The following is a 27,376-nucleotide window of genomic DNA, read 5'->3' on the forward strand; positions in this document are numbered from 1 at the left end:
TTATAACATCTCGAGCTAGCTCATAATTGCTACGAACAGACCATTGCATTGATACCTTGAATATTGTAATTTGATAAACGAATAGGTGTTAGGGTAAACATTATAAGTTAATGGAACTCTAGATTTTCAACATCATTTGTGATTCTTTTAATTTCAGATAGATATGTTCTCCAAAACTTCACAGGGATTAAGGCAGTAAATAATCTGAAACAAAAAGAATGGCTTGATTTATGTTTTTTTTCTTTTTTTTTTCATTTTTTAAATCTTGCAGCCAATAAAACCAGCATGTTCTTTTCATCAGTATCTCATGTGTGTTTAAAGAGTGCACTTCTTCTGAGGTAGTGCTTAAATAGTACATCACACAAAATGTATTCTTTTAATTGGTTTAATAAAAATAGATGATTTACAAAAGATTTAAATAGATTTCCAAATGAAATCAGTAAATGTTGATCTATACTGATAGCCTATAAACTGTACATTGAATTAAATGCCATAAAGATCACATCGCTCAATATACTTAAAGGTTGTTATAATGATCCTACCATGAATATGTATGTAAAATATTTGGGTTTTATTTAAAGGAGCATGAGGCTCGGGGGTACTGCAGCCAACAGCGAAGCCGGCACGGGAGAACGGGGAGAACGTGCATGCAGTGTCATGTGACGTCACATCCGCTGCCCAGCGCGGGAAATTCGGAGTCCGAATTGCAGCACATTTTGCAGCACACAGCCTGTTCAAGGCAACGGAGAGATACGGTAGAGGGCTCATTCTTTTTGGTTTGGAACGCTTCATCTGACATTATTACTATAAAAACTTAAAACGTATACGCATTTTTTTTTCATAAATCCTGCCTAAATCCTGCCTCATGCTCCTTTAAATGCATTTTGTAATCAAGGACTAGACTAAAAACAGATAGGAAAATGTCTCACTAAAATAATTACAGACCTTTTCTTGCTTAAACATCAGTAACTTAATATGCATATTTAAAATGCTGTATTGTATACTTTTCAATTAGTGAAAGAAAAGAAAAGCATAAATATTACTGATTCATGCCTACTACATATATTTATGTATTAATTATATTAATTATTCCAGTGACACATTCATCCTGACTGTGACATTTATGTTGCTGACAGAGACCCCTGTGTGGGGTGAACTGTTCCAGTTGTTCTCTCATCTCCTAGAAGGTGTTCCTCGACCTCTGCTTCTACCTGGCCTGGGCTGAGGATCTCTCACGTGTCCTGGAGGCCCACCTCTCGGTTTAGGGGCATGAGTCACTGGCCTTCTGGGGTTTGCTGTTGCCAGTGAAACCTCCTTTTGCAGAGCAACACTTTTCCCTGCTGTACCTGGCTTCATTTTAGTTGGCTTGCCGTTCTTTTCCATGATATCTGAGAAAATAGAGGGAAAGGAAAGGAAATTGGTGCAAATCATCATCATCATTATATTATCATTTAGTTGTCCATCCATTGTCTTATCTATTATCCGCTGGAGCCCCTCCCAGCTCTCTTGTGTGGTGGGACAAATGAAAATTCAAATTTTTGGAAAACATGGACACCACACCCTTCAGATTTCAGAGGAGATGGTTCATCTGGTTTGTTATGAGTGTTTAGTTCAAAAGCCTGCATCTCTGATGGTATGAGTTAGTACCTGACTTGAAATATTCCAGGACTCGACTCAAGCCCTATTTTGAAAGACATGTGACTTGACTCAGACTTGAACACTAATAACTAGGACTTGGACTCTGCTTTGAGCATTAACTGCACTTGGACTCGTAAATCAGAGCCAAATCTTCAAATTTTATTTCTTTTTCCATAATAATTTGGCATAATAGCTGTGGGTGTAGCTGTAGCCTTTCAGTTAAAATGGGGGAATCGGTGCAGCTGGCCTTTACTGTTTATTGGTAAGTTATATAAACTTGATTGATTCCACTGTAAATAACTTTGGATAAGAGGTTGCTATTCAACAAGGACACATGCATAGAAATGTTTTAATTGTACTTTGAAATGTGTTTGCACTTGGCAGCTGTGACATTTGGAATGAACTAGTCTCGATTTTTGATTTTTTAATGACTTAGACTTGACTTGGATTCGAACAGTGAGGTCTTGAGGTTGGACTTCGATTCAAGGCTTGGTAACTGGACTAAAACACAGATTATTGCCTCTAGAAAGGGTGAATTGTACAGCAAGAAAGGAAACATCTATACTGAGAGTAAATAAAAAAGCAGAACATTTATTTTTTTTTGCATTTTCCAGCACGACGTGACTAAACCGCAGTGCAAAAGCAACCAAGTGTTGAACTGATCTGTCTCCAATTCTGACTCTTCACAAACCAAACACTATTGATGCATCATGACAAATATGACAAAGGACTCAGCATTTTTGTGTAGTAGAAGATCTATATCAGACTAGAGCAGATCGTTTGGTTACTTTGTAACCTTGGTTCTCTGAGTGAGAGACTATCTCTCCACTCCGTTACATATGGAATATGTAACGGAGTGGAGAGATAGTCTCGATACGATAGAGAACAACACTCCTCTCCTGAAGCTCCTACTGCTAGTCTCCTCAGCTCTCAGATGTATTGGATTTGTACTGTTTTTAAAAGAAAAAGGATGCTACACAGTCTTAAACATTGCCATCTCCAAGCTTTTTTGAGAAGTGTTGCTTCGATCAAATTCAAAATGAGCTCTCACAAAATGTCTTTTAGCAACTGATGCTTTCTATGATCTGTTGTGAAATATTGATCGGATTGGCAAATTGTTTCATTATGTTTTTAACTACATTCATCCAAGTGACATAAGTCTTCTGGAGTTGAGATTGTTTGTGTTTATTTTTATATCAGCTAATGATGAATAATGGTTCCTGATGAATTAACGTAAAGCCGGGTATACACTCTGCGTTTCACTCGTGCGACTATTTTTTGGATCGGGACAGATTTTGACCCAATCGTTGGTCGTGCCTCGTGCAGTATATGTGGGGTAACGACAAGAGATTAACACCTCACAACGAGCTCCCGATCCCAAGTCGTGTGCTCGAATATCAAACGTGTTTGATACGTGTAACGCAGAACCATAAATCCGCCTTTAGCAATTTGTGCCATTCTGTGTGGCGATAAATGAAAAAAGATTACAAGGAATTGGCTGGGCAAACGTGGGAAACACAGTCTTTTTTTCTGCTATTAAAACATGATTTGTAATGTGAATTTGCAACACTTTAAACTACAAATGATAGTTTTTGACGTGACATCAGAGATTGCGCATGCTCTCTGCGAAAGGATGAGGCAAATCGGATTGTAGCACTCCTTCAACTGTGCGATACCTTCACGAGGAGCGACCAGGATTTCAAACACGTTTGATTTTCTTGCGAGCACACTAATTGTGATCGGGAGCTCGTCGTGAGGTGTTACTCTCTCGTCGTTACCCCACGTATACTGCACGAGGCACGACCAACGATTGGGTCAAAATCCCGCCTGATCCAAAAAATAGTCGCACGAGTGGAAAATCGGTTCAAAACGAGCCGTCAATCGCACAGTGTATGCCCGGCTTTAAGAAATCCGGCATCAATGCACTAAAATGGTTACAAATTCCTTTAATTATTTGGTGATACTATAGATTGTAGAACAAGGAATATGCAAATCCCATCAACGTTTCTTTGAGGAACATTAGTCTGATTTCTCCAAATCTTGACCTTTTATGGATATTGCTCTTGTAGCGAGTCATGATTATAATAATCTTTTCCATAGCTTCTAAGCTGTTTAGAATTTGGAGTTGGATACAAGCGTGAGTGTACCAGTGACTGGCTCCTCCTCAGCAGTAGTTGAATCAAGAGACTTGTCTGGCAGCAGATCCTCCAGGTCTTTCATCACTTGATTATGGCTCTCTTTGTTGTTCCTGCGGTTCTTCTCCTCTTCTCGAGCCTGAGGGGGAAAACCAGTTAAACAGACAGACATTTTGTCGATTGAAAAAAAACATCTTGGGGAAAAAGGGAAGATACAGTACAACACTCTTACTGACCACTTGCATCTTTCTTTTCAGATCAGTGTTTGCTTGCTGATATCCCTTTGACACTGTGTTCAGGTAGTAGATGGCCAACCTGTGGCAGAGTATTAACTACAGGTTTTGAACTATGAAGTAAAAATCTTTACATTTTAAGACAAATAGACAACAGATTAACTTTGCTATTTAATCTCACACTTTACGATATGTTTGCTTGCTATGCTATGCCATGCTAACATGCTAAAATGGGCCGTTATGCAAGATTAGAAACTTCTGAGCAGGTTACGAAAAGGTTAAAAGAAACAAGACATTTTAATGAGAGTTATTTTCAGCACACAGAATGCACTAGTAAATCTGTACATTTTTGGATTTGTTCATTTTTTCTTACACCATAAGGAGGATGGCAGGCATGATGAGTCCGGGATTGCTGGCATATGTAAAAATGTTTCCTATGAAGGCAGGTAGATCCTGGTCTATCGTCTCTACAACCACATCATACATCTGCTCCTGTCCACTGAAAGAAAACATTAATTAACCATCGTAAATGTTGTACCCAATCGGTGAAACAAGTATAATTGCAGATGTGTTTGAGAGCTCCCATGAGGTACTGCAAGTAAATGTCTCTTGAGAAAAAAAAAATGTAGCTCTATATTTTTACTCAGTTCATCAAGTCTGTTAGTTAGGTGCAGGTTTGCATGATTTATTGTTTCAATTTTAGCTCCTTTTGAATTTAGCCACTGGGGCAAACCGAGCAAAGTATTTTGTCTGTTCAGAAGAACTTCAAGCCAACTTAGTACAAAACGCTGTGTACTTGAAAGAAGCTGGAAGCCTCAATTTCAAGCTGGGATAGCCCTCAGCACCCCGGTGCCCCTGAGGAGGATCATATGAGTTTAAAATATAGTAATTGGTATCCTCAGTCTTGTTGCTTTGTGTAAGTTTCACTGGTATCTTCACTCACAGAATACCAGAACTCCATTTCTCACCTCACACAGTGGTGCTCTGACAACCATCTGCACCTCAATGTGTCCAAAACCAAAGAACTGGTCATCACCTCCCCAAGCACAAGCAAGTCAACCCCCCTCCCCACCCACAACCCCATCAGCATCAACGGAGAAGCCGTAGAGGTGATAGATACCTTCAGATACTTGGGATTCATTATAGACAATAAACTCACCTTTGAATCACACATCCACGACATCCATAAACGCAGCCAACAAAGACTTTCTGCCATCAGAAAACTGAGAGCCCTCTCAGTGGCCCCCCACCTCCTACTGTTACTGTACAAGAGCATAATTCAGCCCATCCTCCTCTACTGCTCCTCCTGTTTCTTCAACATGTTGTCATCCCCCAACACAAAAAGACTGACACAAATCACTCACAGAGCTGCCAAAATCATTGGCCTCCCCACCCCCATCCTCTCTGACCTCAACACCATAGCCATAACACGCAGAGCACTCACCATCACCCAGGACCCCAGTCACCCCCTAAACCCGTACTTTGTGCTGCTTCCATCTGGCCGCCGGTACAGGTCCCTGACCTGGAAGAGGGTCAAGTTCAGCCGAAGCTTCGTCCCCTCTGCTATAACAGAACTAAATAGATTGCGTCGCTAAATGTGTTCCTGTTTAATGTGTTGTTCCTGTTTAATGTGTATGGGTGGGTGATGTAATGTATGTATTTATGTATCTTGAGGTTGTGTGTGGCGTACGGGGGTGAAAACAAGTTTCCTTGCAAAGGACAAATAAAGCTGAATCTGAATCTGTATCTATATTTATTTTTTACACTCTATAAGATACAAATAGAAAACAAAGGAACCTCTAAAACATAAACAGAATTTAATCTTAATATCATGGGTACATCCAAAAGTTAAATCTGTGCCAGGGTCTGAGGGAGATCACACTAAATTCTTACTTTGGTTTGTGTAGTTTTATTTTGTGTACATATTTTCTAGAGGTGGACCAATACTGAATTATCTATGGCTGATGCCTTTTATTAAGAAATGGCTAATAACTGGCCAACCAATTAATCGGCCAAACCAAAGAATCAGCCTACCATTAATTTGATATACTTTTGTTTTGTTTGTATTTCTATAAAACCACAGAAAAATAAATATTGATTGTAATTCAAACTTTAAACTGAAACAACTATGAGTGCCTAAACTGTACTTCACATTTTTCCCGTATCAGTTGTGCTGACCTGAATGGACCACAGTCGAAGGATGGGGGCAGGGTCATTATGGTGTAGACCACAGGAAGCAGACTTAGGAATAGCACAAGTAGCAGCATGCCCATGTAGAAGTTGTTGGACCGTGAGGCCTTGAAGACTCGTTCATGAGGAACATTACAGGCCATCACAGCCCAGGACTGGTAATACATAGAAGTCAGGAGACGCAGCACATTCAGACCTACCAGACCTGGTGCATAAAATGCTCCCATCCTGAAGACAACAGTAAGAGTAGTAGCTTTAGACAAAAGTTGTCAATTGTTGGTCATTTATGGATTACTTTATGAAAATATATGGAATGTTTCTAATTATTTGCTCATTTGGGCTACATTATCTTTCTATCTATCTATCAAAAAGATTTAAGGCAGCCACTCCACAACTACTGCTAAGTTCAGTGGAAGTCTACTGCAGACAGCAGAGTTACAAGAGCTGCCATTCAGCTTCACACCCAGTCATTCAACTCATCTCAGTGTAAGGAACAGAAAAGAAGGCCCTGTTGTGTCAAAATTCACCAAATCATTCCTTGGTTGAAGACAAGCCCCAGCACATTTCCACTGATGTCAAATTCTCCATATGATGGCTGGAATAAACACGAAAGAATTACTGAGATGTTCACCTGAATTAATAAACAGTACGTAAATACACTTTGCCTTTGCCACTTCATGCGTGTCTCTGTAATTAAAGCTCTCATTGCAGTCTCTCTTCTCAAAGTTTGGGATCATCTGTCTCGCGAGATGTCATTATATGGTATCGGGTGGACTTGGATCTGTTGCATACTGTGTTGTACTTACACAGTGTTGTATAGCTAAATAGACCGGTGGCCATATAACACTCACGACACTCAGTAACATGTATGCAGGTACAAGTGGCTCAAACCTCAGCCTCAAATGTTTATAACAAAACTCACCACTATACAAAAAATATTTTTACATGGAAAAATTAAACATGAATTCTACGTTTAGCAAAATAATGTAGAACGTCCATAGACCAAAACCCCAAAAAGTGATCATACTCACAAATCCAGCCTCCAGGTCCCAGCACCAGCAGTAGTTAAGGAAACGGACAATGAGAGCTCGTACAAAGTCACCAATCAGAATAGTCAAATATGTCACCTGCACATCTGACACAATTAGCTTCACAAATTCCTAGAGGGAAGAAAAGAAAAAGACAAGCAGGGACAAATTCAAAACTATAGCTAACAAGTGGCCCAGGCGTTTGCTTATCTTTTGGTTTGATGTAAAGTATAACCAAAGTATAATGTCATCACTGACTATTCCAACTGTAGTTTCCCAGCAGGGCCCTCTGATGGCATCAGCTGGGTGTATGTTCATAGGAGGCACATCTGTCGTGTTATAGTAGGAGCTGTAGTTGGCATAGTACTCCTTCCAAGCCCATTCAGTGGCATTCTTAATTGTCTTCTCCATCTCTAACTGAAGAACGCAAAGACAAATCAATGTAAAGCATAACAAACCTTATTTGTCTGTTTTTGCAGCAAAAATCCTTAAAAATATTCCCTATAAAGTGTTGTTGCAATCCAATAAAGCAATATTTGCATGGGAGCAAGATATTGTCAAGGTTTGTATACTAGAACCTAACCTCGGTATTATAGTGGCTTCCCAGTCCATTATGGTGACAAAGATGCATGCTCACTATCACATCTGGGATCCATCTAAAGTCCCCAGTTAACCTTCTTCGCATGGTGAGTGTAAGCTAGGGTACAAGGCCCCAGCCAAGACCTGAACCACAGGGTGACAATGTTAACTGTCAAACCACCATGCTTCTGCTTTTTATCAGTATAAATGTGGGTCTCGATTAGGCTTGTAGTTTGTGATGCTTCAACCAGGGCTGTGTTGTAATATCAGAAGTCTGGAAAGGTGCAGCCATGATTTTCCCGTTGTCCACATTGGAATAGTGTGCATCAAGATTGGAATACAATTCACCGTAATCTACACATAGTATTTTCCAAATTTCGTTAATATTGAGTTGATTTTTCGTTAAATTTAAATTATAATATAAACGAAATTCTCTAAAATTCTGTTTTTCTTTTCATCATCATGGAGTTTACACAGATTAATTAGTTATCACATTTCAACACAATATGCTAACATAATAATCATTTTGAAAGTACTTTATACATTTATCAGGCATACCTTGGCTGTAACATCATCAAAGAGGGCAAAGAGGAAGGTGTAAAGATTTCCCAGGAAGAGAGCAAAGATTCGTCCCAGCTGCCACTTAAGTGCAATACGAGGATGATAATCTTCCAACTCTGCAATCATTTCAAATAGAGAAGGACACACCAGTCCAAGCAGAGACATCACAAACTCCACCTGGTACAATGGGCAACAGAGGATAATTACTCATATCATTTGTCATCCTCATTTCTTTAACTTTATTGTGTCCATTATAATATAAAAGTCTGCAAATTCATATGTCAAATCAATGTTGAAGGAAACATCTAAATGTTCCATGTTCAACCTGCCTCGTTCTTTTCAAACCACGAGAGAGCTTTTGGATCCATATTAGCAAATTCCTGAGACCGTTTCACCACATAGTAGATGAGATAGCCACTGCCACCAAGGCAGCAGAGGATCAGGAAGTTTGCAAGCACCCTGAGGAAACGTTGGAGGTGGATATTCTCATCTTTCTGATTCTCCTGTTCATCCACGATAGATTCCTACAGGAAAAAGTCAAGGTCAATTAAAAGTGCACTCAACATCTTGTTAAGATTTGATCAAATGGCTTAAATGTTATTGTGAAGATTCTACATTCCAACTACATGAGTGGTTATTCCCAAGGTAAGGCCCACTCCTGTTTTTCTCAAGTCCCGGCTGTTTTAGACTTTTAAGGTGCTGGATCCTTATGTTTAAGTTAAGCAGTGAACAGAAACAGATAAGTCAAACCTGCGACAGGTTTAGGTATCTTTCCCAGCTTTTGGCTTCATCAGATAAGGCTAGGGACCCACATCTTTTTAGATATAAAGAAGAATGTAGAAATAGCCCTCTTTGTCCATTTTCTAGTATGCCTCTGGTGTCAGACAAGTATTTGACCAAAAAATGTGATGCATGATATTAATAAAGTTTGAATTGACATTTAATTCGGTTCTCTGATTTTCTCCTTTGGTGTAGCAGATAAAAGAACACGAAATTCTAACAATCATTACATCATCAATCATTTACATCAGCTGAAAGCTCCAGTGTATGGATGTCTTTTCTCTCTGTGTTCACTGTTCAAAGTTCCCCCTTAGAGCCACTTTGGAAGAAGGGGAGCATATTGTATCTAAGAGCTGTATAATATGCAGTCAGTTTGGCGCAATTAGAACCAATCCACTATAGTGACTGAATGGGACAGAGCAAGTTTTTACTTTCAGGACGGATCCACACTTGCCAAGTTGTACCATGTCATCCTCAGGCATGATTGACCATCCCTCCCAATTTCCTCACTGGTACACACACTCACATTAGTCCAGTCTCAATTGCTCTAGATCACCATTGTTGCTTTTACATTCATCATCACATTGTTACAGAGTGCTCATGTATTTACTCAAAGTAGATGATCAGTGTAGAAGAGCACAGGAAATACGATAGCAGTTCTACTGACTACCCTGTCACGTTTTCATATTTTACGATTATGCCTCTGTGTTGTTAAGTGATTTTCACAAGGAACTCATGAACATGTTACAAGTCCTGCTCTACGTGCATGTGCAACCCTAAGGCATCCAAGCACAGTACATTTTTCCCAACAGTGACTGGTCTTTCAGCAGAGAACAGGATTTGTGCCGTGGCTGAGCACCAAACGGAGCACTTACACTAGTCAAATAAACCAAACTTCAAGAATCAATCATTTCTATGCATGGTACACACCCTCAATCTTCTATATGAGTGAAAAAAGACACCGTAAAATTTATGGCAGAAAGTTAGAAACACAAGTGGCATCATGCCTGAAATTTGCTTCATCATGTTTTGTAAATCAAATACAACAAATAATCACAGTTTGTGTGAGAAAAGGACAGTAAGAGGACAGATCTGTGACCTAGTAGGCCATATGATAACTCATGTATGGTGTGTTTCCTATGGTCAGTGAGGATTTATGGACTAGAGACTGAGGTTCTCATCCAGTATTTAGTGCTATGTTTCTCCATTCCATATCTTCATACCTCTCATAGCAAACCTTGTAAGGAAAAGAGGAATTAGAAGAAACTGCAGAAGAAAATTATCAGGAAAAAAACTGATTTAGGATATTTTGTCATACTCCAGATAGTCATACACAAACCTGCTAACCTTAAAGCTGGTTGTAATGGAGGCGTACTTATTGTCTGCAGTCTCAGGGTTTCCAATCAAGTAGTCCCAGCTGGTGAACATCTTCCAGCTGAAGGTGAATTCCCCTTCTGCTCCACCATCTCCTCCTTCATTTGAGTTACGGGCCATCCTGAGAAGACATAACTCATCACACATCCCCATCTGCACTACAAAGATCTGACTGCATTTGCACGTCTTGCATACGTTCTAATGACAACCATCAAGCTGTATCCAAATATTCCAACCCCCGTTAGCAAGTAGGACAGTGGGAGTCTGAACTGCAGAAACCCGACTGTTCGCTCGTCATTGTAGTAGCCGTAGAACAAAAAGGAATACTTGCAGTAACCCTGTGGTGATACAAAAGGAATATTAGGAACACATATCGTATTTTTCCCACACAAAAGTTTGAAAAACAAAATGTGTCAATATTTTGTTGGGTGCCAAGGAGATAAACAAGTTTGACTTGGTTATCAGCGTGACAAGTTATGCCACGGGAAGAAGTTTAAGATGTTACATGTACTTGTTGAGCTTATGAAGGTAAAATCCTCACACCAAAGTCAAAGAGCACCGAGAAGTCCATGGCCGTGTCCTGTTCATCTCTGGGCACCGTCTTCCTCGGAACAGAGCCATAGGGAAGCCCCAAAAGAACCTAGATACAGGGGAGGGGAATGGAGGAAAAAAAAACAAGATTAGTGAAATGATTTACATCGGCTCCCACATCAGGCTGTTAACATGGACTTAAAGAGGAGCCATACCTCAGGAAGCACCACCAAGCCAAACATGAACCCGAACAGGACCAGATTTAGACCATACATCCACCTCAGAAAAAGGAAGTAAGATGCCACAGATGATCCAAAGTGACCTATTATGACACAGCAAATGAGATCTAAGAGGTGAAGATCTTTGAACAAATGTTTATGTTGTAGCTCACTGATGACTTAGACAAATGTTTTGTCAGTGTGGCACCAACTTTCTACTTCCTTAATCTTCCTCTCCCAGGGTATACAGGCTGTTTTGAAGTTCTCAAAGTCTCGATTAAACTTGATAAGTTTCTGACGTGGGAGAAAGTTTGAAGATGCTCATTTCATCAATGTCACCTACATCGTTAATCAAATAAGTGTTTTAAAAAATGCAGAGAAAACACTTTACCTTAGTCATCATGACTTTGAATGCATACAGCTTCCTGCCTTTTCCTTTCCCAAGGGCCCCTTCAAACTTCTCAATAAACTCCCGGGCCTCCCTGTTTAGCCATTCGCAGAAAACAAAGGCATCCAAAAGAGAAATAAAATCCAATCCATCATCAAGCTGAAAACCTTGACCTAGCCACTTAATGTAATAGTTAATATGAACAGAAGGGACAAACAGCAGGTTTGAGATGATTTATGATGTTTCCATCTGATTTGCATCTGTCAAGACCTGGCAAGCAGACGTGCCTCAACAACATGCATTAAAAAGAATCCAGCACAGTTTAGGTTCATCTACCTTGTTCCTTTTGCAGGAACTCGTCAATACTGACATGTATGCAGACAGAGAAACATGCATAATACATTGAAATGAAGCTGTTTATTGGGCTGAACTGCAGCCAGCTTTACATATAACATAATGTTTTCCAGAGATTTATGGAATTGTTATTGAAAACGTCTTTTAATCAGCTTCACGATTTTAAAGGCTGTGGGTGTTAAATACCTTTATCTTACTGACAAGACAATAAACATGCAAGGACCTGTCTGTAAAGCATCAGTTTTTTCTGTTTTGTTTTGTTTTTATTTGTCTTGTTTAAATCTACTTTTTCCAAATTAGTGATTGTTGACAACAGCACAGAGAAAGAGAAGTAAAAAGCAGCTACAGTCACAATGATTAAGCTTTAATAATGAATGAGCCACATCACATGTATGTGACATGCGATGGAAAGCATAAAGGAAAATACTCAGTAAAATATCCGAATAAAAGATGCATTACTTGAACAAAATAAGTCTCTTCTTCATGCGCCAGGGTTTGTTCCTCAATGTGGTGATTAGTTTCTTCTTCTCCTCTACCTGTTCCTTTAAGGCTGCAAGCTCTCCTTCAGACAGCGAATCTTCCTCAGACTCAGAGGAAGAGGAAGAAGAGCTGATGAAGGGAAATATATGTCACTTGCTTTGATTTAGTCATCAACAGGAAGAGTCAAATTAAAGGGAAAGAAATTAGGCAGCCGCAGCACATGAGAATAAAATCACCAATTAACCTGACATGCATGTTTTTGGACAGTGTAGGGAGTACCCCGAAAGAAAACCAACCCAAACTCCACAAATAAAAACTCAGATTTTAACCCATTTAACCCTGTGAGGCAACAGTCCTAACAACCAAGCCACCATGCTGCCCTATTTTTTCTCTCTCTGCAGCCCTTTCCCCCAAAAAGTGGAGATCATGTGTAGAATATTGATAACTAAATAGACCTTTTTTTTTTTTTTTAATTAATCTGGTATTTATTTCAAATCAAGATATTGATGTAGCTGCACTCTCTGACAAACTATGTGAACTCACAACATTGCTGTACATTTGAATCATATGTGGAAAACTAAAGATTGCATGCGTGCACAAGTCATCAAACTCCAAGCCATTTGAAGTAGTGTCAATTATTCCTGAAGTTGTAATAAGAGAGGGTTGCACCTTATACATCCACATGTAAAGTTATATAAAGGTAAACATTTTTGTGTGCATGTTTTTTGTTGTTATTGCTGTTGTTGCTTTTTGCATGATTAGGGGGGGTAGTCTCTGGATTGACGGCTGACTATGGTTAATGCCTAGCGTATCATCAAATAAACATAACCCAATTTGCACTTAGCACAACCCTGAGTTGACTACTGAGCTGTGAATAAAAGCCTTACAAATCATAGCACATACATTTGTGTTTTAAAGATAAAATGATTTGTTGTATTGTTAATTGTACAGGCTATGGTGAAGTTGCAATTGTAAATTTAAAAAATCAGTTGTGATGGCCTGGAAGGGTCATAAGACGGGGCTTAGCTACAGCAAGCAGCAGCTACCTTTGTCTACAGATGAAGGCAGCTACATGGCTAACACAATCCTCCTTTCAACTCTGGTTGTTCTTATTTCAAATATCACTTTGATAGTAACAATACAAATGAGGCTGGATGGACAAATTTGTTCAGAATTAATTTTAAATAGTGCTATTAGTATGTTAGGGCAATGATCGCCCTCCATGAACCCAAAGGTTGCATCTCTCAGTCGCTTATTGAGATCCAGTGGTGTTCGATCGGCACTCCACCAGTCCTCGTTTCAGCTGTGGCAGTGAGTGCACATTTTAAATGTTGTTTCAGAAGCAACAATAAATATATGGACAGATTTGATCAGAATGCATGTAAAATAACATTAGTTAGCATAATAATTTAGCATGAGCTAAGTACCTAAATTAAAATACATAATTTGTGTTAACTGAGCTTAGTTGCAGGCATGCTTGTTTTTACTGGGGTTGGTTCCTGCCAACGTGCCATTGTGCAGAGAACAAAAAAGAGTTTTCAAATCTTCAAAATAGTGATGTCACAGATGGTTTCTCAGTTCTTCTCATACAGTCTATATTTTCAAAGAGACAAAGAAATGGGTACGACTGACAGTCTCCCACACCCTTCATGAGACTGTCAGAGCCCTGGAGAGCTCCATCAGTGACCGGCTTCGTCACCCACGATGCACCACCGAGAGGCATCGCAGGTCCTTCCTCCCCGCTGCCATCAGACTATATAACCACGCCTGCTCTCAGTAGCCAACAGACAATAATATGACAATAATATGTGCAATAACATAAGATGTGCAATATCTGCCAATCTACCTCACAACACTCCACCTGCTTTTCTGCACTGTTTAACTGTATATACTGTTCATATCCTGTTTATACATATTTTATACGTATCTTTTGTATTTTTTATATATTTTTTATTTCTGACTTTTCAGTCTTTTTACCCCTCCCCTATATGTGTGTACTGCTGACAACTAATAAGTTTCCCCACTGAGGGAGAAAATAAAGGATATTCTATTCTATTCTATTCTATTCATAAAAAAATATAAAGGGCTTTTGAATGCTGTTTTTTAATCTTTAATTACTGAATGTTTGACAATTTTTATCTATTCAATGATACGACTCAGAAACAAGAGTATTGATTATGGCCCCAGGTGATACTGCAATAAAAATAGACAGGGAGGTGGAAATGACTTCATGAGCTCAAAAACACCACTACAAGTTCAAACCCTACCATGCCATCGCAAAAATCCAATTCATAGAGTTTTTTCTGTCTTCACCAAAGCTGAGATCTATTAGAATCAACACCAGAAAGTTTAAAACTGTGATATCATCCGATGAATCAGAAATTCTTTTTAAAATTGGGTTTTCGGAGATGCAATCTCAATGCTGAACTGAAGCCAAACTGCATATTGAGTGCTGAGTAAAGATAAGGTGGAGCACCTTGTTGTTCCTGTGGGCAGAAAGAAATAATTGATGAGGAAATTAATGATGAATTGATGAGGAAGTGAGGTTGTACCTTCCATCACAACCAGCAAACACTTGTATCACTTGTTGAAACTCTAGCTTGCCTGTTTTCTTGTTACTATTCATGAAAGACACTTTCCATCAAAATAAATGTATGCAATGTATTAATCAAGTTATAATGTGTTGCAAAGAGTATGATGTAGTTTGATTTAAATTTGATCTGGTTTTTAATTGTCCCGAATGCATGATTTTATTTAAATGATATATTAAAGCGCTCTATAAATAAAATTGATTATTATTATTATTGTTATTATTATCTTTGGGAGTCTGGATGGGGCTGTATGGCGATACGAGTGCATGGATCATACAGGTAGGTGAAACATGGGTCTCAGAGAATACTGCACCTGCTCTGCTTCCCAATATTCTTCTTCTTCTCCTTCTTTTTCCCTTCTTTCTTTGTAACATTTCCCTTCTTGTCCTGATTCTGCTCTTCTTTCTCCTTTTCCGAAACTGCTCTCCCTGTTTTTTTCTTTGTTTCCCTGTCTTCCTCACCATCATCATCGCTCTCCTCTTTAGCAGCTTTTTTCCTGGAGGCTTCACTGTCTCTGGCTTTGGTCCTCTTCTTTCGTTCTGGTTTCCTTGGTGCTTTGTCCTCTTCCTCTGTATCCTCCTCATCATCACTGACCTGCTTGGCTTTAGGTTTTGGTTTAGTTCTCCTATTTCTACTTCTTCTTCTGGCTTCATCTGAACCACACAATGAATATAAGACAAAGATATGAACTTTAAGCCCATCAAAGTTAAACCATAGTAGGGCTATCATAAAGAAAAGACGCTTAAAAGCAAAAGAATAAAAACTGAAAAACCAGTGATATCTTACCATATTTTCAATAACATATTTAACACTTTATTGCTGTCTAGACAGATACCACCTTGCTTATTTAAGTAAAACAAATCTCTAGAAAAACTCACCTTCACTTCCACTGTCAGACTCTGCATCCACGTCCATACCAACTAAATTGATTTAAAAAAAAGTCTCATCTTCCATTGACAATAAATTAAATAAACCTTTTTTGAGTTATCTACACATTTTAGAACAGAAATATTAATTTTCAGTATATCAACATTAGAACTTTTTCTCACCATCTTCAATCCTAATTATAGTGCTGTTTTTCCTTTTTGGAGGCATTTTCCTGAAACCGTTTTCTTTTAGTAGTGTCTTCGTTTTCTCCAGTCAGTCGTTCTCACGTCAATAATCTATGTCCATGAGTCAGTCAGAGACAGAGGATGATTCACTGCGAGTGTACGGTGTCAAAAAAGCTAGTTTTAAAAGAACATGCACACTTGTGTACACGCACAGGAACAGCTGTGCTTGCAGTTTGGGCTGTTCAAAGAGTGGGCTCCTTGGCAACCGTCACAGACACCTGCTTCATTAGACGATCAGCAAGAGCCTCAGGAAGGATTAGAATCTATTACACAATGGGCCTGTCAATCAAAATGGTAACGGACACCATGCCTAGAAGAAAGATGCATTTTCTTCAGTCATCCTCAAGTCTTTTTCAAATCAGAAATTTGAAACTTTCTTTTAACTCTGAGATGCTGTATATGGGAATAATACAAGTTTCAAGCACAAGAAACTAGAGACTTCAAGACTTATGTTGCGCTAGTAGCAGTCTGTTGCAGTGGCTCTTGATTATATTCTGACTGAAGTTCTTGAGATGTTTTAGTAGATCTTCTTTTTTTTTTTTCATCAAAACTTTTTTTTTTTGTGCTGGTTTGTATTCTTGAGCTACTGACAAGTAATCATCATAATGGAAAGTTTGTTGCATTTCAAAATTTCAAGAACCTTAACACAGTTCAGGACTCCCAGATGAGCCCGTCTGTAAATGAAGAGTCTGTATTTTATAAATATTCACAGCAACTCTAGCCTCTGAGTTTGCTCTGCAGCCACAGTGTCAGGCTGATAATATTAGAAGCTGTGCAGGAAGTGTGGGTGTGGTTGCCTGAACAATCTGAAAACAAACTCTTTCACAGTCATGGCCTGTCAGATAGTTAATGGAACCTCAAACGTCCTGGAACGAATTTTTCCAATGACGTGAGAGGCCCTGTAAAGTTCATCTTGTAACCAGAAACATTATAGACAAACAACCACATACAATCACCTCTATGTGCAATGTAGAACTAACAATTAACCTGACATTCATGTTTTTGAAATATAGGAGGAAGCTACCTGGACAAAACCCACACAAGCATAGGGAGAACATGCAAATTCCACAAAATCAAGTTTATTCTCTTTTATTTGTTTTGTTTTTTTATTTGTTTTCTATTCCTAATTTATTTATTGTAAGTCTTTTAAGTAATCTACAATATATGTGAAGATTAATACCTTATTATTTTGTCAGGTCAATTGAAAAGGAAACTGTTTGGACACCACAAGTTGAATGTAGCCCACTAAAAGGAGTCACCTGAGCAAATGTGGCAATATAGGTAAGCATACATTAAAGTTGGATGCAAGACGACGCAACACTGAAAGAGAGGCGAAAGAGGTCACTGTATTTAAATGTTGTACACTGAGTCTTGTTAGAGTACACTCACATTGTTGTCTGAGTTAATCAGTCTTATCAATCATTCAGTTAATGTTATGCACTCACTTTTTAAAAATCTACATTAAAAATAATAAAATGAGCCAATTTGGCCATTTGCAAGGCATCTGTTTACTCTGCATACCAATTTTGGAATTTCCAAGCTATCGGTTCAAAAGCTGATTGATCTACTGTAACAACTTTCTTCATCATTATTTCAACCAGCTAAAAGCAGTTACAGCATCAAGAAACTAAGTAATGATTTGTATTATTTATTTATTATCCGGACCTCAAGACGTGCTTAAACGACAAAGGAAATGTCATCAAAAACTTTAAAATGACCTTTTTCCAAACAGTTGCTTCACTTCATTCATACTGCTCAAGATTTAGCTGAACATTTTTCTTTAGCTTTGAGGGTGGACATGCATGTGAGGACTGAGGTATAGCAGTGTAGTGTGAGGACTTGTCAACATAATGTACTTTAACCACTGAGGTTTAGCCACTATCAGTATGGTTAATTGTTGAATGTCACATCTGACCTTATGAAAAATGCAAGAGGAAACAGGAGATGCTGAGCTGCTAACACTGGGTTGAAGGGTGGTTCCTGGAAGATAAGCTGAGCCTTCAGGGTGGGGTCTTTTTACATGTCCTCATCATCCAGCCCTGTATTGTCGCTGTTTCCTCATTTCCTGCAGCTTTTCAGTACTGCACCCCCAGAGTCTTCATTCATCCTTCTCTTTGTAATTAGGCTTAGTGATGTATTTAGTCTTGATATACTTAAACTAAAAAAGGTTTAAGTTTCTGTAAATTGGTACTGAGGCTCATCAGTGCTATCTGAGCAGGTGAATGAGTGCTCATCGAACCACAGTGTCTTCATTACTTTCAGTGAATAACAGATGCCTGTTACAGCACAGGAGAGATCAAGCTATCTGGTGGGGGGGCGGCACACTTCCACTCAGAGGGTTATAGTTGGTATCCAGGGCCAGATGTACCAGGATAAATACAGTTTTATATAAGAACAGTCTACAGTACACAGAAATATGATTTTAAAGCTTATCAAGGTCTCCTCAGTCTTCATTGTGATTGACAGTGATTGATTGTTCTTCCTTGTAAGAGAAAGGGCTTACTTCATTGTCTGGTTCTCAAATAACTGAGGAATTAATACTTAATGCCAATGTCATGGTTTAATCATGGGAATACCTGGAAGTGAGTTTTATCAATAGTGTAATTTAATGTCAGGATCATGACCTTGTTGACTGATTCGAGATGACGTAATGACAAAACTCTTTCACTGCAGATCTTAATAAAAACTGCGCAGAACAGGAATATATATATATATATATATATATATATATATATTTATACAATGTTTTGCATTGTATATATCATTAATACTGAATATTTATTCTTATTAAATTAGAGATTTAATTGTCTATTAGGGTTAACAAGCTAAGTAAATGTATTGTTAGAACATAAGGTGGAATTAATATAACTTTAAATACCAAGAAGATGTAACCAATTCACTGATTAAATGTTTAGTTGAACATGTTATAGTTCCTTTGGGTGAATAGTTTCAATATGAAAACAGTAGACATATTAGAGCGAATATCTCTATATGTCTCTATAATGAATATCTCTATATATCTCTTTATAATTAACGTCTCTATATGTCTATGGCAGCTCATTGGTTGCTAGCCAACACTTAAAGGCACTTGCTTTCCTTATTTTACATATTATTAAGAAAGTACATATTTCCTTAATCAAGTGTGTAATTCTTTTTGAAGTTACAGCTCATTTAAATAGAAGATGTAATGATAAAAAGGTTTAAACAACAGTGTATGAAAATTTTAAAGCAATGTTTCAAAAAAATGATTCTTTCATACTAACTTTAATGATTTTTGATAAACAAAAACGTTACAGGTAACATGAAGAGCTTTGTTTCATCATGTCAACACACAAACTAGTGTCTCTGCAAGCTCGGCACCCTACATATCCTGGGCTCACTTTGCTGGGAGAAACCAGGCAGGTATCCATGGGTCTCGTGGTTGCCATGGTGATAGTTCCTCGAGACTCTGGCTGTAACTTGGTGTTGTCTGTCTTCACCAGAGAAAGTAGGGTTACGTCCGTTCTTACTGTGACACAACCTCTGACTTTTGGCATAATTCTCTTCATATTCTGCTGAGGGAAAAGGTGGAAATAGAAGAGATGTTTCATTTGAAAAGTCAGACAGCATGTTCTCATCTGCATATAGAGCAGAATCTTTCCTTGCATACATACTGTACCCATTAAAAAGTTTTCATATTTAATAATCAATATTACGCTTATGGTAAAGGCTAAAATTTCTTCCAGTACATGCAACATGAGTTGATGTGTAAAGTATTTCGTTTTTCAGGAGATTAAACTGGAAACAAAATAAGGGTACAGCATGGTTGACCATTTGAAGCTACTTAAAAAACAACCTTAGATTTATATGCAGGTGCAAAGCTTTTTGCATTCATCCGTAATGCCCAATACAAAAATATGAATCACCCACTTTGTTGTTCAAGGCTTTTTATTCTTTTCACATTAGTGTTTTTGAGTTCCTACACCAAGTGAAGTAGATAAAGGATAATAATCTAACGCTTCATATGTCTCCCAATTCAGTTTTCAGCATTGAGGGACCGCAGGCTTGTTTTAGACACATTTTGTTGCTTTCAGGCCACCGTAATCTGAGACCAAATTCTTATTTCCTAATGGTGATAACGTTCAAAGTGCAAACATTCTTTTCTTATTTAAACTCGCAGTGTTGTTACTTTTCTTTTGCATGTTCTTCCTCATATTAATTAATTTTAAGAAATCCCACCTTCCTGACTTCTTAGTGAAGCATTGTTGTTCTTTTGACGCTCTGCAGCCTGTGATGTTGTTTTTCTGGCTTCCTCCAGATCCGTTTGTGCCTTCAGTGCTGCTCGTTTGTTCTTCTTCTTGTTTTCTTCGTTTTGCTTGTAAGATAAGGATAAAACACCTTCATTTCACCTACAGCATGAACTCCTTCTCTGCTGCTTTCTGCTGGAGTAACCAAGTCTACTCAGTTCAGACTTATGTCATGGTGGCCTCTTGTGGCCTTTTTGTGCATTTACACAGTGTTTGAAGTATTCACTGATGCTGAAACAAGTTTGAAAAGTTAAACATTTTACAACATTGCAACATCGTGCGTGCCTCATCTTTGTTGAACAAAACTGTGACTCTCTGAATTTACTCAACTATACTAAGTCAGTTTTTTTTAAGTCTTGTTAAATTACTAGAAGCAGATGACAAGAAAAACAGTTTGTTTTCTGGATTTACCAGTTGTAGTTTTTTCTTCAGTTCCACATTAGCTTCTTTGTAGCTTTTGGATGTGGAATGCAAGTAATAAATAGCCAGTCTAAAAGACAAAATGACAAATTAATACCAAGAAATAGACTTAGCACTTACTTCTTACTGGAAATTGTGGCAATATATTCAAATATCTGCATCAAAAAGTATTTCAAATTGGCATGGTCTGCTGTTGACTCACACCATTAGCAGTATAAAGGGTAACACCAGCCCAGGGTTCGATGCATAACTGAACACTTTACTAAACCAGGCAGGGAAGTCAGACTCCAACGTCTCATGGATCACATCAAACATGCGGTTCTTGCCACTGTGGAGAAACATCCGTAATGGTGACTGAAAAGCTGGTGTTACATTTTACATACTAGATATCTATCCTTTATATCAATACCTAAATGGTCCACAGTCAAAGGAAGGTGGGATGGTGACGATGGTGTAGATGGCAGGCAGAGTGGACAGAAAGAGGATGACCAGTAACATAGCCATGTAGAAGTTATTGGAGCCCGAAGCTTTGAAGACCCTTTCCTGCGGCACGTTACAGCACATCACAGCCCAGCACTGCAGGTACATGGACACGTGGAGCCGCAGGACATTCAAGGCAGGCAGGCAGGGGGCATAAAAAGCACCCATCCTGGAGGAAAAGATTTGTCAGAGCATGGTGTCATCATTATATGTGAGAGTAATTGTCACATATTCAGATTTTCATTCATAAGTTGTGCTATCTGTAAACAAAACACAAGCAATGACATTATTGATTTAAATGCAAAACATGCAGTATTCTTGCCATATCATTCCTTGATTGAAGATAAGGCCCAGGACATTCCCACTGACATCAAACTCAGAGTAGGATGGCTTTTAGATGTATCCAAACAAAAGAAAAAAAAACCTGATGCAACATTTTAAATGGGTAACATTTGAGTAGACCTTCAGAATGAGGGTTTCAATGTTTATCAGACTGAAAAGATGACTCACAAATCCAGCCTCAAGGTCCCAGCACCAGCAGTGGTTAAGGAATCGGACGAGCACAGCTCTCAGGAAATCCCCAATCAGCAGCGTGATGTAAGTTGTCATTGTATCAGATATTATCAGCCTGACAAACTCCTAAGTACAGAAAGACATACTGCTACTACTACTACAACTACTACTACTACTGCCAGTACTCGAGTTGTAAAAGAAAATCAGGGGGATGGTGGATTTTATCATATGGGGACAGATAATTTGTGCTGATTACAAATAGTATAAAATATTACAAGTAATAGCACTGACCAAAACACAGAACAGAAATACTGCAGGAATGACATAGCAGCAGTTAAATGCAGCCTTCTGTAAGCTTTAAATATCCACTGGGCTTACATCAAATACATCAAAACACAAAAATAAAAAACAGTTTTCTGAACTTATCAATATGACTCTGTCCTTCACAGGATAAGTAAAATGGATCACTGCAAAAACTCAAAATCTTAACAAGAATATTTGTCTTATTTCTAGTTAAAATGTCTCATTTTAGTAAAATAAATCTCATTAAAACATGACTCATCACTGGAAAAAACATCAATTTTCACCTGTTTCAAGTAGATTTTCACTTAAAATAAGTACAAAAATCTGCCAGTGGAACAAGATTGTTTTGCTTGTAATGAGAAGATAAATCAGATTTTTCTACTTATTTCAATTGAAAATTTACTTGAAACATGTGAAAATTGTCAAATCAGTTATATTTTTGGTGTTATTTTTCTCGTGATGACTCTAAATGTTGAAATAGCAGTAATATCACATTCATTGATGAAATGACATAAGGGATGGAAAGGGGGGATGGCAGTTTTACAGGGGGGATGATTTGGACTGTTTTTATTTCAGGGGGGATGCCATCCCCCCTCATCCCCCCTCAACTCGAGTAGTGACTACTATTACTACTACTACTACTACTGTCATTTAGGAGATGCTTTTATTCAAGCGACTTACACCAGCAGAAAAATCACATAAGAGGGTCCAAGATGGATAAGTTCTGGTCAGACTGCTGTGAGTTCAGTTGAGCACAGGTGCTGTCCTAAATTTTTTATATTTTTTAAATTTTTCATTATTTTTTTTGTACCCTTCCCACCCAACATTTATCTATACCAACATGGGACTCATTTGTATACTTTTTTTTGTTTTGTTTTTTCAGCTTTTCTTTTTTTTTTTCGCATGACTAAACCACAATATGCACAGCTGCTTCATACCCTGCTATTGATCAGCACAGACCATACCAAGAAACAGGCAGTATGAGGCATGGCTTTTTTCTTTCTTTTCTTTACACTAAACTATGTAATCCTCTTTTAGTAGTTGCCCAAAGTGCAATTATGAACTGATAAACAAGCATGGTTTAACAGCAATATGATTAAACGATTACAACTTGCATTTAAATGCTGTGTCAAGGAGCTTATAAAAATCAACTAGCTCACTAAAAAAACTTTAAAAAAAACTAAGAAAAACATTTTCTGCTGAAATTTAAAATAAACTTAATTTTGGGTATCTGTTTTAGTTAATATCAAAAGAAGGGGCAAGCTTTAATATGCAAGTACAAAAAATGAATTTTCTCTTCAGATAAAACCTCTGTTTTCATTATTTTGGATATGACTACATCCTACATTTGTATATAAGCCAGTTTTTGGGTCCATGGCCTGTAACGGAACTTAAATCACACAGTTATATAATGGTTTAGGCACCCACGTGTGCACTGACCTGCCCCACCATGGTCTCCCAGCAGGGCCCTCTGGGAACATCAGCAGGGTGGATAGTGATGAGTGGAGTGGTGGAGTTTTCTGATGCTGTGCCGTTGTAAAGACTGGCTTCCCACATGGTTATGTTAAACTTAATTATCTTTTCCTCTTCTCTCTGCGATGGACACGTCATTAAACATAGTAATGATACATTCTCACACAAGTTCATGCATGCATTCTCACTTTCAGGTTAATCTCATCCATGAGAGCAATGATGAAGGTGTAGAGGTTTCCCAAAAAGAGGGCAAAAATGCGACCCAGCTGCCACTGCAGGGCAACACGAGGGTGGTAGTTCTCCAGGGTGCTGATGACGTCAAACAGCATGGGGCAGAACATGCCCAGCAGTGACATGACCATGTTCACCTGAGGAAAGCACACACTCACACTCAGGAAAAAAAAATCACAGTTCCATTGAAGAACAGAATTATTTCAATGTATGGCATAATTTACTCTGATCATATCCCAGTCTGGCTATACATTTATCTCTACCTCAACGTACAGGCCAGTACTGCAGGATTCATGTAAACTTGTTTTAGACACCTAAACAAAGAAAAAGGAAATGTGTTGAACCTTCTAAACTGGTGGAGGACCTAACCTGACAGAAACTATCAATGGGGTAAAAATATGACTACGGTATTTATCTAATAATCAGCTGTGACACATTTCAAGTTTTTTTTATTTTATATTTTTATTAAGATTGTCCTGGGTTAAGGGTTTTTTATTGTCCATTTCAAATGCATTTTACCACAGTAAAAATTGTTATATTACAGTACATTAGCTGTGTTACAAACCAGGTTTGGGACACATGTACAATATATGCTGAAAATTAGGTCAGAAAAAAAAATTCTGACTTTACTTTAAGAAACTTTAGAAGAGTGAAATAGCATATTCAAATTAATGTTGAGCCATATATAAGACTCCCCCTGGGCCATTTAGGCTGTTGTTCACAGATCTCCTAATGCTGGGCTCATGAACGTTACCATCAGTCAATGTGATGGAGACATTTTCACCTCTTAGACCCTGGGATTTCTATGTTGGTTGTTACACCAGAGGATGGCAAAAACGGTCTTGATTTTTTTTTCAAATTATACAAAACCTGCACAACTTGGAAACTGTGGATTGGAGTTCAGCATCTTTGAACAATTAGTTTTATACCCCTTTCTGGCTTTATGAGCATCAATGACCAATTGTGATGCGCTTCTGCAGATATGCATGATTATCAAACTTTAACGCATCCAGATTTCCTATATGTGTAATATGATGCCCTAAGAAACATAATTGTTATCTCTCTCACAAAAGTCATTATATTTTGATTTCATATTCAAATGACCATCTAGATGTTTCCACTATTTAGCCACTCACAGATTTGTTATATTAAAGTATTTCCCTCAGAAAATAAATTAACCTGTATAATGTTTCACTGTTTTATCAGCATTACTGCTTACCCTGTCTTTTCTTTAGTTTTACCTCATTTCTTTCCCACCAGGTGTGATTTTCCAGACCATCCAGGGCAAACTTCTGAGAGCGCCGCACCACAAAATAAATGAGATATCCACTTCCTGCTAGACAGCACAAGACCAGGAAGTTTGCCAACACCCGTAGGAAACGAGTCAAATGGATGTTGTCATCCTTCTGGTTCTCTTGCTCCTCTAGGATTGCCTCCTGGAGATGAAACAGAAAGGATTTGTTTGAAGACAACTGTGATCAACTTTTTCATTAGTTAATCATGAAAAGAATTTACATATATCCACTTATCAGAAGAACTGACCTTGAAGCTAGTGGTGATAGACGCAAACTTATTGTCTGCCGTTTCAGCATTTCCTATCAGGTAATCCCAGCTAGTGAACATCTTCCAACAAAAGTTGAAGCTGTTGTCATCTCCAACCCCTGACTCATTTGCATTACGGGCCATCCTTTATTCAGAAAGAAATACACTCTCAGTATAATATTTGGTCAGAAAAAGAGGGATTAATTGCATTAAAAAAAATATGGGTATAAAAATTACGTTCTTATGACAACCATATAGCTATAGGCCACGGTTCCCACACCAACTAGGAAATATGACAGAGGCATGCGGAACTTGAGCCAGCCGATGGCATGCTGGTTGTTGTAGTATCCATAAAAGAGGACAGAATACCGAGCATAACCCTGTGGATATACATTTTAGTGAAAGTGATCTTTTCAAAACACAGAGCTATATGCAAACAAGTTAACTGAAATGCGATTTAAAGTTTAGGTATGTATACGTTGCACATGTATAACGGACCCCAAAATCCCACAGGACAGCAAAGTCCATGGCACCGGCCTCCTCGGCTCTGGGAACTGTCTTTCTGGGGATGCTGCCATAGGGTCGCCCCATTAATGCCTAAGAGCAAACACCCTATTTTATAATACAAAACGATTAGTCTAACTAATAAGTAAGTAAATAAAAAATCAAATTGAGAAAAAAGTCAAATAAAAAACTGGAGGTGGAATGTGCGAGAGGGCTGCATACCTCTGGCACCATAACCAGGCCAAAGGTCAGACCAAATAAGATCATATTGATGCCATACATCCACCTCAGGAAGATGAAGTACGAGGCTACCGAGGAGCCAAAATGACCTGAGTGACAAAAGTCATAAATATGAGAATGGGCATTAGTCAGAGGAACTAAATGTAAAGTCCGAACAATATATGAACTATATGTGCATCAATAAAAGAACCACTACTAATGTAGTCGCTAAGAATGCTGTTTTAGTCTCAGAGGAGGGAATGACACTACACATGCAATCTAAGGTTATGATGAAAAAGCGTGCTTGAGTTAAAATCATACGTAAGCCTACTTTCAATCTCCTTTATTTTCATCTCCCAGGGAATGCAGGCGGTTTTGAAATTTTCAAAGTCTCGTTGGAACTTCATCCACCTCTAATGACATGATTTCAAAAAATGAATCTGATGTTTTCTGTGTTATTTTGAAATCACTCTAGGAATCAGATAAAGTCATACTCCACTTGCCTTCGTCATCATGACCTTGTACGCATAGAGCTTCCTGCCTTTCCCTTTCCCCAAAGCTCCCTCATATTTCTCCACAAACTCCTGAGACTCTCTGCAAGAAGGCACATCTATGATTAAAATATTGCCTCCTGATTATTTAAATTGACTGGTTATAATTTGGATATTATTTTTTTCATTTCTGTTTTAAGTACCGTAAAGTGACAAGTTTCTTTTTCATTGGCCAGGGTTTTCCCCTAAGACTCTGGACCAGTTTCTTCCTCTCATCCACTGCCTCCTTCAGCTTCTCCAACTCCTCCGGTGACAAACACTCTGGCCTCAACTGCTCGTCCTCGTTGACCTCCTCTTTGCTGTCTTCTTCTTCACTTGTCTCTTGTTCTGAGCTGAAGCATTGGAGAGAGCTGTATTGGTGCAGGATGAAATATTTTATTGAGGAAACTCCTGGATGTCAGAGATTACTTTACCTTGTTTCAACAACTTTCTTCCGCTTTTTCTTCTTTGCTGCTTGTACTTTTTTCACCATGTCTTTGTGTGCCAACTCTTTCTTCTGCCCTGTTTTGACACAGTCAGGTTTTCTTTTCCCCTTTTCATTTCTTCCTTCAGTTTCTCTCTCTTCTTTGTCTCCAATCCTTTTTGTTTTTAGATTTTTTATTGTTTTTGTATGATTGCCACTTGTTCCTTGAGTCTGCTCCTGCTCCTTTGTCTCTCTTTCA

The 27,376-nt window shown here is 38.3% G+C and overlaps 2 protein-coding genes across 2 annotated transcripts; both read right to left on the reverse strand.

Annotated features, from left to right (window-relative positions):
• Positions 1–1,173: 1,173 nt before the first annotated feature.
• Positions 1,174–16,175, reverse strand: tmc2b (transmembrane channel-like 2b). Its single transcript, XM_061730223.1, has 20 exons — positions 16,130–16,175; positions 15,959–16,000; positions 15,394–15,733; positions 12,469–12,618; positions 11,659–11,749; positions 11,480–11,561; positions 11,265–11,371; positions 11,060–11,158; positions 10,714–10,856; positions 10,492–10,639; positions 8,694–8,888; positions 8,362–8,541; positions 7,483–7,641; positions 7,228–7,356; positions 6,724–6,791; positions 6,185–6,424; positions 4,380–4,505; positions 4,010–4,088; positions 3,786–3,912; positions 1,174–1,388 (listed from the first exon to the last, which is right to left on the reverse strand). Exons 1-20 carry the CDS (start codon positions 16,173–16,175, stop codon positions 1,174–1,176), a joined length of 2,766 nt encoding a protein of 921 aa, XP_061586207.1.
• A 3,353-nt stretch (positions 16,176–19,528) lies between these two features.
• Positions 19,529–27,201, reverse strand: tmc1 (transmembrane channel-like 1). The gene is made up of 18 exons (XM_061729925.1): positions 27,128–27,201; positions 26,858–27,046; positions 26,667–26,757; positions 26,495–26,576; positions 26,167–26,273; positions 25,939–26,037; positions 25,678–25,820; positions 25,441–25,585; positions 25,140–25,334; positions 23,856–24,035; positions 23,635–23,787; positions 21,889–22,017; positions 21,701–21,768; positions 21,308–21,547; positions 21,101–21,226; positions 20,890–20,968; positions 20,411–20,546; positions 19,529–19,743 (listed from the first exon to the last, which is right to left on the reverse strand). The coding sequence occupies exons 1-18, from the start codon at positions 27,184–27,186 to the stop codon at positions 19,529–19,531; spliced, it is 2,436 nt and encodes an 811-aa protein (XP_061585909.1). The 5' UTR covers positions 27,187–27,201.
• Between the last annotated feature and the right edge of the window lie 175 nt (positions 27,202–27,376).

The sequence above is a fragment of the Cololabis saira genome, chromosome 9 (genome assembly GCF_033807715.1).
Source record: "Cololabis saira isolate AMF1-May2022 chromosome 9, fColSai1.1, whole genome shotgun sequence".
NCBI lineage: Eukaryota > Metazoa > Chordata > Actinopteri > Beloniformes > Belonidae > Cololabis > Cololabis saira.